The following is a 20,409-nucleotide window of genomic DNA, read 5'->3' as shown; positions in this document are numbered from 1 at the left end:
GCTTCCTCATGTACTCTATTTTCCCCCTCTTAATTAAACCCTTTGTCCTCCTCTGCTGAATTCTAAATTTCTCCCAGTCCTCAGGTTTGTTGCTTTTTCTGGCTAATTTATATGCCTCTTCCTTGGATTTAACACTATCCTTAATTTTCCTTGTTAGCCACGGTTGAACCACCTTCCCCGTTTTATTTTTACTCCAGACAGGGATGTACAATTGTTGAAGTTTATCCATATGATCTTTAAAGGTTTGCCATTGCCTATCCACCGTCAACCCTTTAAGTATCATTTACCAGTCTAATCTAGCCAATTCACGTCTCATACCATCGAAGTTACCTTTCCCCAAGTTCAGGACCCTAGTTTCTGAATTAACTGTGTCACTCTCCATCTTAATAAAGGATTCTACCATGTTATGGTCACTCTTCCCCAAGGGGCCTCGCACAACAAGTTTGCTAATTAGTCCCTTCTCATTACACATCACCTAGAGGATGGCCAGCTCTCTGGTTGGTTCCTCGACATATTGGTCGAGAAAACCATCCCTAATACACTCCAGGAAATCCTCCTCCACCACATTGCTACCAGTTAGGTTAGCCCAATCAATATGTAGATTAAAGTCGCCCATGATTACTGCCATACCTTTATTGCACACATCCCTTATTTCTTGTTTGATGCTGTCCCCAACCTCACTACTGCTATTTGGTGGCCTGTATACAATGCCCACTAGCGTTTTCTGCCCTTTGGTATTCCGTAGCTTCACCCATACCGATTCCACATCATCCAAGCTAATGTCCTTCCTTACAATTGCATTAATTTCCTCTTTAACCAGCAACGCCACTCTGCCTCCTTTTCCTTTCTGTCTATCCTTCCTAAATGCTGAATACCCTTGGATGTTGTAGATAGTGAGATGAGTGCCGTGCTCAGAAAACTACATGGTATCAGCCTGTGCAGAGGCACAAATTCAAGTAATAGTTCAAGCTACCATAAACAAATGTTGGAGAATCTGATTTAGTGCTAAACTGTTTTAAGTAACCAGGCCACCTCCAAATCTGCCAATGGTTTTGGCCAGATGACCGCCTAGAGGAGGATAGTGGGACCCTTGATGGAGGAAATACCATTGATAGGCAGATGAGCTACTAAGAAAGAAAGAATTTGCATTTCTATAGCTTCTTGCACAACCTCAGGACGTCCCAAAGCACTTCAGAGCCTATGAAGTACTTTTGAAGTATAGTCACTGTTGTAATGTAAGAAACACAGCAATCAATTTGCACACATCAAGTTCCCACAAACAGTAATGCGATAATAATCAGATAATCTTTTTTAGTGATATTGGTTGAGGGATAAATATTTGCCAAGACACCAAGGAGAACTCCCCTGCTCTTTGACGAAATAGTGTCATGGGATCTTTTGCACCCACCTCAGTTTAATGCTTTATCCGAAAACACTGGAGTGTCAGCCTAGATATTGCACTCAAATCTCTGGAGTGGGGCTTGAAACCTGAACCTTCTGACTCAGAGACAAGAGCGCTACCCACGAAGCTCCTTGAATTAGCCAATGGCTTCCACAACCTGCAAGCCACGTCGCAGCTGCAGTACAGAACAAGTCAACAAAAGAGCAACTATGAGCTTGCCTTGGCAAGAAATGTATTAGTGTCTCACTTGATGCATTTATGCACTGAGGATTAACCGATGTTGCTGATATCCCCATGGCAATAACAACACCACTAGCTTGCATTTATACAACGCCTTTAACGTAGTAAATGGAGTTGAAGCCAAGATCAGATCAGCCATGATCTTATTGAATGGCGGAGCATTGGAATAGTTGAGTCTAGAATAACAAAGGCACGGATGTGGCTTTCAATAGCAGATGAGCTGAGGCAGGGGCGGAGATGGGCAATGATACGGAGGTGGAAGTCAGCAGTCTTCGCGATGAAGAGGATATGGAGTTGGAAGCTCAGCTCAGGTTCAAATAGGATGCCAAAGTTGCAACTGTTTTGATTCAGCCTTAGACAGTGGCCAGGGAGAGGGATGGAGTCAGTGTCTAAGGAACGCAGTTTGTGGCGGGGACCGAAGACAATGGCTTCGGTCTTCCCAATATTTAGTTGGAATAAATTTCTGCTCATCCAATACTGGATGTTAGATAAGCAGCATAATAAATCACGGGCAGTGGAGTGGTCGAGAGAGGTGGTAGTGAGGTAGAGCTGGGTGGCATCGGCATACACGTGGAACCTGACTTGTTTTTGGATGATGTCGCTGAGGGGCAGCATGTAGATGGGAAATAGAAGGGGATCCTCGGGGGACTCCAGAGGTAACAGTGCGGAGCGGGAAGAGAAGTTATTGCAGGTGGCTAGAGGGGGATATTTTAGGTGAAAGTCTGAGTCTAATGGCTCTTTATGTTGTAGCTCCAACATGCTGCATTACTGTGCTGCCTGCATTTACTTTAGGTGCGAAACTGAGTGATGGAGAATACAGCTACAATTCAGGTATCACAGTCACAATGACTTTGGCCATTTAAATTTACAGGAAACTAGCTTCTGGACCGACATATGAAAAACTTTGTCATATATGAAAAATGCAGGGAAATAAAATATTCTATAAATTATAATAAATAGTTGGACAATATATTTGCTTTACCTGCAGCACTGTTTCTTAGAGACAAAGCAGCCTCAAAGTCATACATCTGGTTTTGCAATTCATCGACCCGCTGGAAGGCATCTAGCTTCAAGTTGCGCTCATGGGACAGCTGACAGCGTACCTAACCAAGGACAGAAAACAGGTTACATTGCAGAGTAATGCTACTGACAGAAAGATTCTCAACCAGTATCTCATACAAAGTTATCCAAGGAAGTGAGGGCTATTGCAAGGCTTAAAGCTAACACTACATTGCTAATTTCACTCCCACGACCACTACCACTGAAACCCTTATCCATGTTTTTGACACCTCTAGGCTCAAATCGCCAATGTCCTCTGCCAACTTCCATTTTCCACCCATCGTGAACTCCAATTTGTTAAAAACTCAGCTGCCTTTCCCACATTAAATACCATTCTGTTATCTCTCCACTCCTTGCCGAGCTACACAGTCTCCCTGTTCCCCAGTGGATTCAGTTTAAAATCCTCATCCTTATCTGCAAATCCTGCCTTGGCCCCGTCTCACCCAAACTTTGTAACCACCTCCTGCCTTATGTCCCCGCCGCCCCGCCACGCCCCCACCCCCAAACCTTCAGTGCTCTTAATCCTGCCTTTTGTACATTCCCCGTTATGCCTCTGGGTCCTTTCTACCCTTCCATTATAAATTATTCTCAGAGGTGAGTTCCAACTCTGTGGGGTAGAAATTGCGTAGCGCCCTGTTTGGGGCAATAACTTTTGCGGTAGCGCTGAAGTATCGCTGGGCGCTTCGCTAGGGACTCGGACCCGAACTTCTGGTGTAGTGCTCCAAGATGGAAGTGGAGCACCAGATCAAGGGCTACCTCCTCCCTTGGAGTGCTAATGCTGAGAGGAGGGGCGGCAGCGGTGCAGCGCAGTCCAATGTCGAGAGCAGCACTGCCCGGTACAGAGGCTCCTTCCCTCCATTAAAGGGGAGGGCCATCGCTGAGGGCTCTGCATTGAAAGGAGGTACCTCGTTGCCGACGGCAGCCATGAACTGCCACAATCAGCCCCAAGCACTTTAGCAGAGTCCAGGGCTGATCGATCGTGGCAAAAGGAAATCATGAAAAATGAAGGTTAGGCATCACACAAAAAAATTCCCCCCCGCAAACCTCATCCCCTTTAAACAGCGCTCCCGAAGAACCTGGCCTCCCGAACAATGCCTCCTACAGCTGTCGATGTTGTCACCCAGCGATGCTGCAGGGGACGGAACAGAAATTCTATTCCGGGGCGCTACTGGGGCAATGCGCTGGATGATGATGTCGTGGCAGGAGATCGTGGCGCGAGGGGTTACCGCCGCTACAAACCTCCAGGGGAATTTAGCGGGAGTCGTTTCTTTCGCCGCGCCCGGTCGATAAGTCGTTGGCACCCACGTTATCGCGCCCCCCCTCCCCCCCCACCATGGAGGCGCTAATGGGAGGCGCAAAGGAGATGAATTTCTAGGCCAAAATGTCTTCAAGAATATCTTCACTTGTGCTGATATCTAGGTAAATATTTTGTAATATGACCAAGATAATGTGCAGGTTATTCTTTAGCTACTGGCAATATCCTATAGTTTCCATTGGATTATTCACCCAACTACTAGAAGCAATACAGTATCACAATGTCAAAGTAGATTCAGACCTGTTTCTTCCATCAAGTTTCAGTGTCCATTTTTTTATTCTTTATATTTGTATATTTTTTTCTCCCCTCCCTATAAGGAGCCTTTGGATGTTTTCCAAGTTAAAGGTGCTATGTAAACAAGAGTAGGAGGTTGCGCGATGTAAGTATGTAAGGAAGTGGAAAAGTGTATACATAGAAAATAGGTGCAGGAGTAGGCCATTTGGCCCTTCTAGCCGGCACCACCATTCAATGAGTTCATGGCTGAACATGCAACTTCAGTACACCATTCCTGCTTTCTCGCCATACCCCTTGATCTCCCTAGTAGTAAGGACTACATCTAACTCCTTTTTGAATATATTTAGTGAATTGGCCTCAACAACTTTCTGTGGTAGAAAATTCCACAGGTTCACCACTCTCTGGGTGAAGAAGTTTCTCCTCATCTCGGTCCTAAATGGCTTACCCCTTATCCTTAGACTGTGACCCTTGGTTCTGGACTTCCCCAACATTGGGAACATTCTTCCTGCATCCAACCTGTCTAAACCCGTCAGAATTTTAAACGTATCTATGAGATCCCCTCTCATTCTTCTAAACTCCAGTGAATACAAGCCCAGTTGATCCAGTCTTTCATGATATGTCAGTCCCGCCATCCCGGGAATCAGTCTGGTGAACCTTCGCTGCACTCCCTCAATAGCAAGAATGTCCTTCCTCAAGTTAGGAGACCAAAACTGTACACAATACTCCAGGTGTGGCCTCACCAAGGCCCTGTACAACTGTAGTAGCACCTCCCTGCCCCTGTACTCAAATCCCCTCGCTATGAAGGCCAACATGCCATTTGCTTTCTTAACCGTCTGCTGTACGTGCATGCCAACTTTCAATAACTGATATACCATGACACCTAGGTCTCGTTGCACCTCCCCTTTTCCTAATCTGTCACCATTCAGGTAATAGTCTGTCTCTCTGTTTTTACCACCAAAGTGGATAACCTCACATTTATCCACATTATACTTCATCTGCCATGCATTTGCCCACTCGCCTAACCTAGCCAAGTCACTCTGCAGCCTCATAGCATCCTCCTCGCAGCTCACACTGCCACCCAACTTAGTGTCATCCGCAAATTTGGAGATACTACATTTAATCCCCTCGTCTAAATCATTAATGTACAATGTAAACAGCTGGGGCCCCAGCACAGAACCTTGCGGTACCCCACTAGTCACTGCCTGCCATTCTAAAAAGTACCCATTTACTCCTATTCTATGCTTCCTGTCTGCCAACCAGTTCTCAATCCACTCGAGCACACTACCCCCAATCCCATGTGCTTTAACTCTTTAACTTTGCACATTAATCTCTTGTGTGGGACCTTGTCGAAAGCCTTCTGAAAGTCCAAATATACCACATCAACTGATTCTCCCTTGTCCACTCTACTGGAAACATCCTCAAAAAATTCCAGAAGATTTGTCAAGCATGATTTCCCTTTCACAAATCGATGCTGACTTGGACCTATCATGTCACCTCTTTCCAAATGCGCTGCTATGACATCCTTAATAATTGATTCCATCATTTTACTAGACCCTCTGACCCCTTTTATATCCGGAAGTTTGTTTGTGTCCTCCTTAGTGAATACCGAACCAAAGTACTTGTTGAATTGGTCTGCCATTATTTCTTTGTTCCCCGTTATGATTTCCCCTGATTCTGACTGCAGGGGACCTACGTTTGTCTTTACTAACCTTTTTCTCTTTACATATCTATAGAAGCTTTTGCAGTCCGTTTTAATGTTCCCTGCAAGCTTCCTCTCGTACTCTATTTTCCCTTCCCTAATCAACCCTTTGTCCTCCTCTGCTGAGTTCTAAATTTCTCCCAATCCCCGGGTTCGCTGCTATTTCTGGCCAATTTGTATGCCACTTCCTTGGCTTTATACTATTCCTGATTTCCCTTGATAGCCACGGTTGAGCCACCTTCCCTTTTTTATTTTTACGCCAGACAGGGATGTACAATTGTTGTAGTTCATCCATGCGGTCTCTAAATGTCTGCCATTGCCCATCCACTGTCAACCCTTTAAGTATCATTCGCCAATCTATCCTTGCCAATTCACGCCTCATGCCTTCAAAGTTACCCTTCTTTAAGTTCTGGACCATAGTCTCTGAATTAACTGTTTCATTCTCCATCCTAATGTAGAATTCCACCATATTATGTCACTCTTCCCCAAGGGGCCTCGCACAACGAGATTGCTAATTAATCCTCTCTCATTACACAACACCCAGTCTAAGATGGCACCCCCCCCTAGTTGGTTCCTCGACATATTGGTCTAGAAAACCATCCTTATGCATTCCAGGAAATCCTCCTCCACCGTATTGCTTCCAGTTTGGTTAGCTCAATCTATATGCATATTAAAGTCACCCATGATAACTGCTGCACCTTTATTGCATGCACCCCTAATTTCTTGTTTGATGCCCTCCCCAACATCACTACTACTGTTTGGAGGTCTGTACACAACTCCCACTAGCGTTTTCTGCCCTTTGGTATTCCGTAGCTACACCCATACCAATTCCACATCATCCAAACTAATGTCTTTCCTTACAATTCCATTAATTTCCTCTTTAACCAGCAACGCCACCCCGCCTCCTTTTCCTTTCTGTCTATCCTTCCTAAATGTTGAATACCCGTGGATGTTAAGTTCTCAGCCTTGGTCACCCTGGAGCCATGTCTTCGTGATGCCAACCACATCGTATCTGTTAACTGCTATCTGCACAGTTAATTCGTCCACCTTATTCCAAATACTCCTCACATTGAGGCATAGAATGTCAACTTTGCAGGTTAAGAGATGTAGCCATAAATATAAGGTAGTCATCAATAAATCCAATAAGGAATTCAGGAGAAACTTCTTAAAGAGTGGTTAGAATGTGGACCTCGCTACCACAAGGAGTGGTTGAATCAAATAATAGATACATTTAAGGGGAAGCTAGATAAGTACATTAGGGAGAAAGGAATAGAAGGATATGTTGATAGGGTTAGATGAAGTAAGTGGGAAGAGGTATAAACCTATTGAACCTGTTACTGTAAGTACTATGTGTGTAAATTCAGAAGAACATTAACCAATATAGGAGTATTGTTTTTAATTCTCAGGGATGTGGGTGGTACAGACAAGGCCAGCATTTATTGCCCATCCCAAGTTGATCTGAGAAGATGGTGGTGGTAGGCCCTCTTCGTGAACTACTGCAGTCCATGTGGTGAAGGATCTCCCACAATGCTGTTAGGTAGGGAGTATTGACAAAATAAAGATAAAGGTTGTGTTAGAGAGTTAGGAACTAAAGGGGAGAGAGGGATCATATGTCAGACATGAAGCTTTTTCCTGAGAATCAGTGAATGAGACTCACAGCACTGTGATCCCACACTACCTACCCTCCTCCAATATGTCTCTGCACTTGCCTGTATATGGTACAGTAAGAAAGAACTTGCATTTGTATAGAACCTTTTACATCTTCAGGATATCTTAAAGCATTTCACAGCCGATGAATGACTTTTGAAGTTACATAAGAACATAAGAAATAGGAACAGGAGAAGGCCATACGGCCCCTCGAGCTGCTCCGCCATTTAATAAGATCATGGCTGATCTGATCGTGGACTCAGCTCCACTTCCCCGCCCAATCCCCATAATCCCTTATTCCCTTATCGCTTAAGAAACTGTCTATTTCTGTCTTAAATTTATTCAATGACCCAGCTTCCACAGCTCTCTGAGGCAGTGAATTCCACAGATTTACAACCCTCAGCGAAGAAATTTCTCCTCATCTCTGTTTTAAATGGGTGGCCCCTTATTCTAAGATCGTGCCCTCTAGTTCTAGTCTCCCCCATCAGTGGAAACATCCTCTCTGCATACACCTTGTCAAGCCCCCTCATAATCTTATACACTTCGATCACCTCTCATTATTCTGAATTCCAACGAGTAGAGGCCCAACCTACTCAACCTTTTCTCATAAGTCAACCCCCTCATCCCCGGAATCAACCTAGTGAACCTTCTCTGAACTGCCTCCAAAGCAAGTATATCCTTTCGTAAATATGGAAACCAAAGCTGCACGCAGTATTCCGGGTGTGGCCTCACCAATACCTTATATAGCTGCAGCAAGTCTTCCCTGCTTTTATACTCCATCCCCTTTGCAATAAAGGCCAAGATACCATTGGCCTTCCTGATCACTTGCTGTACCTGCATACTATCCTTTTGTGTTTCATGCACAAGTACCCCCAGTGCCAAGTACCCCTAGTGCAACATCCTCTCTGCATCCACCTTGTCAAGCCCCCGCATAATCTTATACATTTCGATAAGATCACCTCTCATTCTTCTGAATTCCAATGAGTAGAGGCCCTTGAACATGCATTTGAACTTGTAAATGGACACCCAGTTTACTATCTCATCTGAAAGATGGCACTTCTTGACTATGCAGCGCTCTCATTATTGAATGGAAGTGTCAGGCTAGATTATGTGTTCAATTGCTGGAGTGAGGTTAGGACCCATTATGACTGGTAAGCAATTTTCTTTCTTATTTGCAAGGAGGACAGTGGGGCCAAGATTGCCCCACGCTGGGTTTGAGGTGGTCACTTCGAATTAAACGATAGTTGAGTGGTGGGCGGGAGGTACTGGCACGGAATTGGCCTCTTAGAGGCAAAAGAATGTGTGTGGTGGTAACTGGGCGTTTGTGGCACATTCGAGGGGCGGTCACGAGACTAGACTCTCAGCACTGCGCTGAGCACATCAGTCCTTCCCCTTCTTTTAAAGGTGAAGGCTGCTGCGAACTCTGCAGTCTCTTTAGTGGCGCCCACTGGGCCACCAGGGAGGTGATCAGCTGGGCCAGTGGCCTGGCACCCAAGAGGGGGTGTCAGTCTGCATGTTGGTGGCCCGGCCACACCAGCGGCAGCCATTGTCGGGCCGACTGAAAAGTCGTCCGACAGAAAAAAGATGGCGGTTGCGGCGCTGGGCGCTCCAGCCACCACAGCTTCTCGCCCTGAGAAGCTGTCGGTGGCATCGCCCCGTGCCGATCTTGCGTCCTGCGGGGCAATTTCCCCCGAGGGGCGCAAAGGGTCGACACGGGGTGATAAGGGCTCGTCACGTACGTCAATGAAGTCATCGACGCACGTGCACCGCGCCAGTGCGCTAATCACGGGCGCGAGGTGCAGCGCACACCACTTTTCGCTGGTGGAGCCCCAGGGTCAATTCCTTGGGGGGCGGGGGGGCACTCTGGCAGTTGCACCCAGGCAAAAACCCTTTAGTGCCCTGGCACTAACGGGCCTTTCTGAGAGGGGCAATTTTGGCTCCAGTGTTTCTTTTTGCTAATATCAGCTACGTCCTATTGTGTAGTTCCATAGACTCAATTTCGAACCTGTTTTTATTGTCAATGTTAAGAAACCATCATCATCAAAAAGTTAGTTTGCAGGTGCAGCAGGTAATCAGGAAGGCAAATGGAATGTTGGCCTTCATTGCGAGAGGGATGGAGTACAAAAGCAGGGAGGTTCTGCTGCAACTGTATAAGGTATTGGTGAGGCCGCACCTGGAGTACTGCGTGCAATTTTGGTCACCTTACTTAAGGAAGGATATACTAGCTTTGGAAGGGGTACAGAGACGATTCACTAGGCTGATTCCAGAAATGAGGGGGTTACCTTATGATGATAGATTGAGTAGACTGGGTCTTTACTCCTTGGAGTTCAGAAGGATGAGGGGTGATCTTATAGAAACATTTAAAATCATGAAAGGGATAGACAAGATAGAGGTTGTTTTCATTGGTGGGGGAGATTAGAACTAGGGGGCACAGCCTCAAAATACGGAGGAGCCAATTTAAAACCGAGTTGAGAAAGAATTTCTTCTCCCAGAGGGTTGTGGGTCTGTGGAATTCTCTGCCCAGGGAAGCAGTTGAGGCTAGCTCATTGAATGTTTTCAAGTCACAGATAGATAGATTTTTAACCAATAAGGGAATTAAGGGTTACAGGGAGAGGGCGGGTAAGTGGAGCTGAGTCCACGACCAGATCAGCCATGATCTTATTGAATGGCGGAGCAGGCTCGAGGGGCTAGATGGCCTACTCCTGTTCCTAATTCTTATGTTGTTATGTTCTTATTATCATCATAGGCAGTCCCTCAAATCGAGGATGACTTGCTTCCACATCAAAAAGTTCACAATGAAGGACCTAAAATTCCAGGTCCTGAACTAAATCTTAAAGGGTGGAAGATGCCTGTGCTTGGATTTTTTTAACGTGTGGTGGCTGTTGCACACCAGCCACCACACAAGCTTGACAGAGCTAGATCTTGGTCCAGTGGCAAGGATTAACCAGGACGACTGGAGACCAGCTCTATTGCATGGACCAAGTGCGCACACATATTGCAGTGTGGGCTGGCCCGTGCTGTCCCTGGGACCTCGCCTCTTCTGGACCCCGAACTCGCACCTCTCACATCCCTCTACAATCTACAATACAGTTTATGCTGCCCCCGGCCTGCGAGCACCATCGGAGCAGGCCGGGGACCGTAAGGAGCAGCGAGGCAGCCTGGCCTAGCAGGCTGAGCGGCCCCGGCTTACGAGCACCACCGGAGCAGGTCGGGGAGCGGAAGGAGCAGCGTGGCAGCATACCACTCCAGGGAGCAGCACGTGCTGGAATAGGAGAGCAACGGCACTGAAGAGGAACTTCACCAAGATCCAGGTCAGTGATTTAAGCATGGGCAGGTACAGTGGGAGCGGCGAGGTCGGGGCGAAGTTAACAAACCAAAGCTACAATAAAACACATTTCCTAATTCTTAAAGTTTGGGGTAAGCTACACATTGTTTGCCAGAAACTCTGTTTGTGAGAATGTGTGTAATATAAAAATAACACAGGAAATGTCACCAGTGTGGTTATGCTGGTTTCATCATATTCCAAGAGCTATCAGGGAGGGCCAGACTGCTCCAGGTCAGCCAAACGATATTTCCAATTCATTCTGAAATACTGAATATAATATCACTGCTTCAGTGCAACCAGTCGTTTGAGACCCCTCTAATCAGAGACCACTTTTTATAAGATCATCGACCTGAAACGTTAACTCTGTTTCTCTCTCCACAAATGTTGCCTGACCTGCTGAGTATTTCCAGCATTTTCTGTTTTTATACTAATCTGCTGGCTGGAAGCTCTCCCATTCCATTCAGTTTGAAAGACCACTTTTCCTTGGCAGAACGGATGGTCTTAAGAGCAGGTTCCACTGTCATTTGCATTTTGTGCACAGTTGGGGATGGTCGCAACCTGTCCAATTTTGAGCTGAGTCTAGTTTTTGAGTGAACTGTCTGGAAGTTTTTTGAAGTGTAAACTTTGCTCCCCAGTGGCTCGGTGAATTGGTCTACTAAGTAACTGAGCTATAGAGCAGGAAGGTCCCATGTTCGATTCCGAGCATAACCATCTATCAGCTGGAATGATAGAAGGGACACTATAGTGGACAAGTGCCGTGGCTTGGGAGTGGAAAATTGGGCAGGGTTTTTGCTCCTGATCACTGTTTAGTGATGTTGATTAGAGACAGGATTAAGCTCTGCTGTTCGAGCTGTTTGAGCGGCCAACTGACATTCGTTATCATCATCACCATAGGCAGTCCCTCGGAATCGAGGAAGACTTACTTCCATTCTTAAAATGAGTTCTTAGGTGGCTGAACAGTCCAATACGAGAACCACAGTTCCTGTCACAGGTGGGACTGATAGTCGCTGAGGGCAAGGCAGGGTGGGACAGATTTGCCGCACGCTCTTTCCGCTGCCTGCGCTTGATTTCTGCATGCTCTCGGCGATCAGACTCGAAGTGCTCAGCACCCTCCCAGATGCACTTCCTCCATAGAAACATAGAAACATAGAAAATAGGTGCAGGAGTAGGCCATTCGGCCCTTCTAGCCTGCACCGCCATTCAATGAGTTCATGGCTGAACATTCAACTTCAGTACCCCATTCCTGCTTTCTCGCCATACCCCTTGATCCCCCTAGCAGTAAGGACCTCATCTAACTCCTTTTTGAATATATTTAGTGAATTGGCCTCAACAACTTTCTGTGGTAGAGAATTCCACAGGTTCACCACTCTCTGGGTGAAGAAGTTCCTCCGCATCTCGGTCCTAAATGGCTTACCCCTTATCCTTAGACTGTGACCCCTGGTTCTGGACTTCCCCAACATTGGGAACATTCTTCCTGCATCTAACCTGTCTAACCCCGTCAGAATTTTATATGTTTCTATGAGGTCCCCTCTCATTCTTCTGAACTCCAGTGAATACAAGCCCAGTTGATCCAGTCTTTCTTGATAGGTCAGTCCCGCCATCCCGGGAATCAGTCTGGTGAACCTTCGCTGCACTCCCTCAATAGCAAGAATGTCCTTCCTCAGGTTAGGAGACCAAAACTGTACACAATACTCCAGGTGTGGCCTCACCAATGCCCTGTACAACTGTAGCAACACCTCCCTGCCCCTGTACTCAAATCCCCTTGCTATGAAGGCCAACATGCCATTTGCTTTCTTAACCGCCTGCTGCACCTGCATGCCAACCTTCAATGACTGATGTACCATGACACCCAGGTCTCTTTGCACCTCCCCTTTTCCTAATCTGTCACCATTCAGATAATAGTCTGTCTCTCTGTTTTTACCACCAAAGTGGATAACCTCACATTTATCCACATTATACTTCATCTGCCATGCATTTGCCCACTCACCTAACCTATCCAAGTCGCTCTGCAGCCTCACAGCATCCTCCTCGCAGCTCACACTGCCACCCAACTTAGTGTCATCCGCAAATTTGGAGATACTACATTTAATCCCCTCATCTAAATCATTAATGTACAGTGTAAACAGCTGGGGCCCCAGCACAGAACCTTGCGGTACCCCACTAGTCACTGCCTGCCATTCTGAAAAGTACCCATTTACTCCTACTCTTTGCTTCCTGTCTGACAACCAGTTCTCAATCCATGTCAGTACACTACCCCCAATCCCATGTGCTCTAACTTTGCACATCAATCTCTTGTGTGGGACCTTGTCGAACGCCTTCTGAAAGTCCAAATATACCACATCAACTGGTTCTCCCTTATCCACTCTACTGGAAACATCCTCAAAAAATTCCAGAAGATTTGTCAAGCATGATTTCCCTTTCACAAATCCATGCTGACTTGGACCTATCATGTCACCTCTTTCCAAATGCACTGCTATGACATCCTTAATAATTGATTCCATCATTTTACCCACTACCGATGTCAGGCTGACCGGTCTATAATTCCCTGTTTTCTCTCTCCCTCCTTTTTTAAAAAGTGGGGTTACATTGGCTACCCTCCACTCCATAGGAACTGATCCAGAGTCAATGGAATGTTGGAAAATGACTGTCAACGCATCCACTATTTCCAAGGCCACCTCCTTAAGTACTCTGGGATGCAGTCCATCAGGCCCTGGGGATTTATCGGCCTTCAATCCCATCAATTTCCCCAACACAATTTCCCGGCTAATAAGGATTTCCCTCAGTTCCTCCTCCTTACTAGACCCCCCGACCCCTTTTATAACCGGAAGGTTGTTCGTGTCCTCCTTCGTGAATACCGAACCAAAGTACTTGTTCAATTGGTCCGCCATTTCTTTGTTCCCCGTTATGACTTCCCCTGATTCTGACTGCAGGGGACCTACATTTGTCTTTACTAACCTTTTTCTCTTTACATATCTATAGAAACTTTTGCAATCCGTCTTAATGTTCCCTGCAAGCTTCTTCTCATACTCCATTTTCCCTGCCCTAATCAAACCCTTTGTCCTCCTCTGCTGAGTTCTAAATTTCTCCCAGTCCCCAGGTTCGCTGCTATTTCTGGCCAATTTGTATGCCACTTCCTTGGCTTTAATACTATCCCTGATTTCCCTTGATAGCCACGGTTGAGCCACCTTCCCTTTTTTATTTCTATGCCAGACAGGAATGTACAATTGTTGTAGTTCATCCATGCGGTCTCTAAATGTCTGCCATTGCCCATCCACAGTCAACCCCTTAAGTATCATTCGCCAATCCATCTCAGCCAATTCACGCCTCATACCTTCAAAGTTAGCCTTCTTTAAGTTCTGGACCATGGTCTCTGAATTAACTGTTTCATTCTCCATCCTAATGCAGAATTCCACCATATTATGGTCACTCTTCCCCAAGGGGCCTCGCACAACGAGATTGCTAATTAATCCTTTCTCATTACATAACACCCAGTCTAAGATGGCCTCCCCCCTAGTTGGTTCCTCGACATATTGGTCTAAAAAACCATCCCTTATGCACTCCAGAAAATCCTCCTCCACCGTATTGCTTCCAGTTTGGTTAGCCCAATCTATATGCATATTAAAGTCACCCATTATAACTGCTGCACCTTTATTGCACGCACCCCTAATTTCCTGTTTGATGCCCTCCCCAACATCACTACTACTGTTTGGAGGTCTGTACACAACTCCCACTAACGTTTTTTGCCCTTTGGTGTTCTGCAGCTCTACCCATATAGATTCCACATCATCCAAGCTAATGTCCTTCCTAACTATTGCCTTAATCTCCTCCTTAACCAGCAATGCTACCCCACCTCCTTTTCCTTTTATTCTATCCTTCCTGAATGTTGAATACCCCTGGATGTTGAGTTCCCAGCCCTGCTCATCCTGGAGCCACGTCTCCGTAATCCCAATCACATCATATTTGTTAACATCTATTTGCACAGTTAATTCATCCACCTTATTGCGGATACTCCTTGCATTAAGACACAAAGCCTTTAGGCTTGTTTTTTTAACACCCTCTGTCCTTTTAGAATTTTGCTGTACAATGGCCCTTTTTGTTCTTTGCCTTGGGTTTCTCTGCCCTCCACTTTTCCTCATCTCCTTTCTGTCTTTTGTTTTTGCCTCCTTTTTGTTTCCCTCTATCTGCCTGCATTGGTTCCCATCCCCCTGCCATATTAGTTTAACTCCTCCCCAACAGCACTAACAAACACTCCCCCGAGGACATTGGTTCCGATTCTGCCCAGGTGCAGACCACTTAGGGCGGTCTTTGGCCAGTGACTCCCAGGTGTCAGTGGGGATGTTGCACTTTCTCAGGGAGGCTTTGAGGGTGTCCTTGTAGCGTTTCCTCTGCCCACCTTTGGCCCGTTTGCCGTGAAGGAGTTCCGAGTAGAGCGCTTGCTTTGGGAGTCTCGTATTTGGCATGTGGACATTGTGGCCTGCCCAGCGGAGTTGATCGAGTGTGGTCAGTGCTTCAATGCTGGGGATGTTGGCCTGGTCGAGGACACTAATGTTGGTGCGTCTGTCCTCCCAGAGGATTTGTAGGATCTTGCGGAGACATCGTTAGTGGTATTTCTCCAGTGACTTGAGGTGTCTGCTGTACATGGCCCATGGTACATGGTCTCTGAGCCATACAGGAGGGCGGGTATTACTACAGCCCTGTAGACCATGAACTTGGTGGCAGTTTTAAGGGCCTGGTCTTCGAACACTCTTTTCCTCGGGCGGCCGAAGGCTGCACTGGCGCACTGGAGGCGGTGTTTAATTTCATCATCAATGCCTGCTCTGATGTCCAGGGCCGCGTCGTGGATCTTGATGACTGGGGGGACAGTGCTGTGCAGCAAGGAAGGCTGGTGGAGGACCTTTGTCTTACGGATGTTTAGCATAAGGCCCATGCTTACGTACGGCGCAGGAAATACGTCGACTATGTCCTGGAGTTCAGCCTCTGTATGTGCGCAGACACAGGCGTTATCCACGTACTGTAGCTCGACGACAGAGGTCGGGGTGGTCCTGGACCTGGCCTGGTGACGGTGAAGGTTGAACAGGTTCCCACTGGTTCTGTAGTTTAGTTCCACTCCAGCGGGGAGCTTGTTGACTGTGAAGTGGAGCATGGCAGCGAGGAAGATTGAAAAGAGGGTTGGGGCGATGACGCAGCCCTGTTTAACCCCGGTCCGGACGTGGATTGGGTCTGTAATGGATCCATTGGTAAGGATCACGGCCTGCATGTCGTTGTGGAGCAGGCAGAGGATGTTGACAAACTTTTGGGGGCATCCGAAACAGAGGAGGACGCTCCATAGGCCCTCGCTGTTGACAGTGTCAACCCCGCCCTGTTCCACACCCGTTCGGTTCCACACCCTGCCCGGTTTCATATTCCCCTTGGTTTCACATTCCCCTGGTTCCACACCCCACCCAGTTTCACATTCCCCTGGTTCCACACCTCACCCAGGTTCACATTACCCTGGTTCCACACCCCACCCAGTTTCACATTCCCCTGGTCCCACACCTCACCCAGGTTCACATTACTCGGGTTCCACACCCCACCCAGTTTCACATTCCCCTGGTTCCACACCCCACCCAGTTTCACATTCCCCTGGTTCCACACCTCACCCAGGTTCACATTACCCTGGTTCCACACCCCACCCAGTTTCACATTCCCCTGGTCCCACACCTCACCCAGGTTCACATTACTCTGGTTCCACACCCCACCCAGTTTCACATTCCCCTGGTTCCACACCCCACCCAGTTTCACATTCCCCTGGTTCCACACCCCACCCAGGTTCACATTACCCTGGTTTCACACCCAGCCCGGTTCCACACCCCATCTAGTTTCGCACTGCCTTTAAAGGCAATGGATAGTAACATTGGGCAGGGTTCCATCTGACCCTATGAATTTCCCACCTGGAAAATTAGGTTAAAATTTCCCCCAAAGTGTGGCTAATAAACCTTATTCCCATTTTTTAGAAAAAAATGAATAGGACTGAGGGGTAAATGTTATGAATTCTGCTCCTGGCACAGGGTTTTACCCAGCAGGAGGACATACTGGGAATTCAGGGGCAGAGGTAAAGGACGAAAGAATCCTGCGTGGTGGTGGGCTAACCTCTGCATCTGAACAGCCATGCACACCCCGCAAGTGAAGCTCCAAGCCGGGAGTATGGATCTGTAAACTTTACCCTCAAATGCCAACTTGGCAAGACAGGAGTCCAATTTTATCTTGCGGATGTTTAAGTCTTGATGCCTTTTTTGGTATATCTTTAATACTTGTTTATGAAACACTCCTGTCATTCAACCCATTGTGACATTTACAATATCACAATATCCTCACAATCAAGGTCATTGTCCGAGTTCGTCCGAATAATACTCTGAAGGTTATTTGCACATTCCCTCTTGCCTCCCAGTCTCCTTCGTTCAAGCATCTTGTGTGTTAAAACTGCTGTTCTGAGGTGACCAGAGGAAGCAGCACTTGATGCAAGATCTTTTCTCAGTTGCATCATGAATAGTAAGTACTGTGTTTACTGAGGTCACAAAAACCTGTAACAGTACGCATCGCGGCATACAGTGTCACCAAAGCAGGCCTGACAGCCACTGCTTGGGTCACACAGCAGTCAGTACCCCTTTAGATATATGAAACCTATACTAAAGATCATTGTAGAGGAAGACCAACTGTCTATGCTGACCACCTAATGATAGACCCTGCATTATATTAATGTTACATTTGAACTTTTGTTAAGAGACCAACTGCCGACAATGATTTCCTTGAGCCAATCCCAAAGGTTACGGTTATAAGTGAGTTTCACTGTATTGTCATAAATTCTTTTAAATTAAAAAAAGACATTATTAAACATGAAAATATTTGCATTTAGAAGGAATTTCCTGCCAAAAACAGAACAACAGATGAGCACTGCTGTGTTAGTTTTCAGTGATCCACATGTGTTGTATGATCTGATCACTAGTTCTCAAGGTTCTCAGGGATAGTAATGTTCTAACTGGCACTTGTTCGCTACCCTCAACAACTTGCACGGTTATAATGCCTTGCACACTTCAAAATGTCCCATGACACTTTATAGAGTGTTTCAAGGGGACTGAGCAGGAAGAGGGAAGGAATTAGGAGAGGTGGCCGAAAGCAGAGGTAGGTCTTATGTCAAATGTGCTTGACATTCACACTTGGGCCCTCTGATTGAGAGTCCAGTGCTCTATCAGTCACTCCGCGTAGCACTGACCCGTTTCAACAGTACGCCCCCCTTCTGTTAAAGGGGAGGGACGGAGAACTCTGTGCGGCCATTTCAAGGCTTCCACTGGGCCACCATGGCTGCATGTTGCCACGGGCAGAGCCCGGCACCAAGACAGAGTGCCAGGCTGCACAATGACTGCCCGGACTACACAACAGCAAAGTAGAACTGGTCAACTGGTGAGTCGGCCGCAGAAAGAAAATGGCGACACGCACTGCAGCGCACCTCCCCTTTAACATCCACCCCGGGAGCGGCGGTCAGCCCGGATCGTGACCTGCGAGGATGTCACGGGCATCGGCAATTTTCACTGTGGGGCAGAAAGGAGTCGCTGCGCAAGGCAATGACGTCATCGGCGGAGGCGCGGTGGCCCAAGGTGCTAATAGCGGGGCGCGACACTACCACGTTTGCGCCTCCGCTAACTCCCGTGCAATTTCGCAGGAGCCGGTAGCGCCCAGCTCCCTGGGCGAAAACAGTTTCACGCCCCATTAGCGCCCCCGGAGGCACAGAACACGGGAAGTTTGGCCCCTTGGATTATGCTGTTTACATCACCAGTCCAATCTCTTGACTTCCAGTCAGCTTTAGTCCAAAGCCCCAAAGGGGTACCTTTCCCTCACTCCAGAAGAAGCCTGACATATCCAACCAGCACAGATTAGCATCACACATCTAAATGGGTCTACTATCACTTTCTGTATAGCACAATGGAGTGCAGAAGTGTGCTTCTTGCCATACAGTACCTGTTTGATTTCCTTATTGGTTTTATGGTGCTGTATCTGAGCAATTTTGGAAGTCTTCTCAAACTGATTGCTTAGGTTATGGAGCCTCTCCTCCTTCTCCTCCATATCATCCAGCAGTCGCTCCATGTTGGATGCCTTCATGCTTTCCAGCTGCTGTCGGCTCCTCAACTCCTGAGAAGCCCGGTGCTCGTATTCCTTCAGCAGCCATTTCTGTGGTGAATATAAACTCAGTGCGTCAGGCACATGGTATCACGCGTGACATCTCTGCGGGTGCTACCTGCTAAACATGACATTTTACTCTTTGAAGGACTAATGCTTTTGCACACCCTCTCCTACAAATTATAAAAATATTTGGATTTATATAGCACGTTTCATGACCACTGGACTTCTCAAAGCGCTTTACAGTCAATGAAGTACTTTGGAGTGTCGAAAGGAACGTAAAGGACTTATATAGTGCCTTTGATAATACGTCCCAAAGTGCTTTACAGCTAATGAAATACTTTTAAAGAGCATTTGCCATTGTAATGTAGGGAGACGTGGCAGCCAAATGGCACACAGCAAGATCGACCTTTGCTCTGCCACAGACCGATTCAACTGGAAGAGATATACATCTTACCAGTCTGGCCAATATACTAACCCACTGCAGCATTTGGTACATTATTAGCAACTGTGATGGGTTGTCTGATGCAACGGTAACTGGGTTGACAGTCTGGGATACTGCGTTGTATCTGCTGCAGGATGCTGGTTGTTTTTAGATGCTGGGAGGTGTGTAATGATTGGGGTATGGAGTTTCTGTGAGTACCTCTTTTTCCAGTTCTTTCTTCATTTTCTCATTCTCGGACTGGGACCTGCTCAGTGCTTTTCTCAGAGCTATGAGCTGCTGACGCAGAAGAACCACCTCCTCTTCTGCAAGCATTTTAATATTGAGATAATCCTTCTTGATTTTAATAACTTCCTGTTAACACATAATGGTTATAGGGCCAAAAAAACAAGACGTCAATTCCCTCCGACTGCTAGCATTTGACTTTTTAAAATTCAGCTAAAAGGAGAGAGAGATGCTTTAGCTGTTCAAATGTTTGTTCTTTTCTTGGTGACAGATGAGCAAAAACTTACATATCCATGGATTTACCGTGATCAGGAAGTGGAAAATCATTTTATTTATTCTCTCAATTCTTGCCCCGCCTCCACCCTCCCCCCCCACCCCACCCCCCGCCCCCATCCCCATCACTTGCAATGTAATTTACTTTCCATTGCTCGATTCTCCATTCTCATGTGGATTATTCTTCGATTCAGTGGTCAATCAGGAGACCAGATCCTAGGTCATTCACAAGAAACTGATAAAGAGCTGCGGAACCAGTTTAATTTGCCAGCAGTTTAACAACTCAAAATAAACACAAGTAAATTTGCTATCAAGTGTCAATATCGGGACTCAGTTACCAAGGTGGTTTCTTTAGTTAAAGTAGCTATTGTGTCAAAATTGAAACAGCTAATCTTTT

At 46.7% G+C, this 20,409-nt stretch overlaps 1 protein-coding gene across 3 annotated transcripts in view; it reads right to left on the bottom strand.

Moving 5' to 3' along the window:
- Nucleotides 1-20,409, bottom strand: part of LOC139267396 (uncharacterized) — a 277,107-nt gene that overhangs the window by 22,535 nt on the left and 234,163 nt on the right. For all 3 annotated transcript variants that reach the window (XM_070885663.1, XM_070885664.1, XM_070885665.1), the window contains 3 exons: nucleotides 19,716-19,868; nucleotides 18,914-19,123; nucleotides 2,625-2,745 (listed from right to left, as the gene is read on the bottom strand). In XM_070885663.1, coding sequence (XP_070741764.1) covers nucleotides 2,625-2,745; nucleotides 18,914-19,123; nucleotides 19,716-19,868 — 484 coding nt within the window. The remainder of the gene's footprint in view (nucleotides 1-2,624; nucleotides 2,746-18,913; nucleotides 19,124-19,715; nucleotides 19,869-20,409) is intronic.

Source organism: Pristiophorus japonicus, chromosome 7, assembly GCF_044704955.1.
Source record: "Pristiophorus japonicus isolate sPriJap1 chromosome 7, sPriJap1.hap1, whole genome shotgun sequence".
Classification (NCBI taxonomy): domain Eukaryota; kingdom Metazoa; phylum Chordata; class Chondrichthyes; family Pristiophoridae; genus Pristiophorus; species Pristiophorus japonicus.
This window is presented reverse-complemented; position numbering and strand designations above follow the sequence as displayed.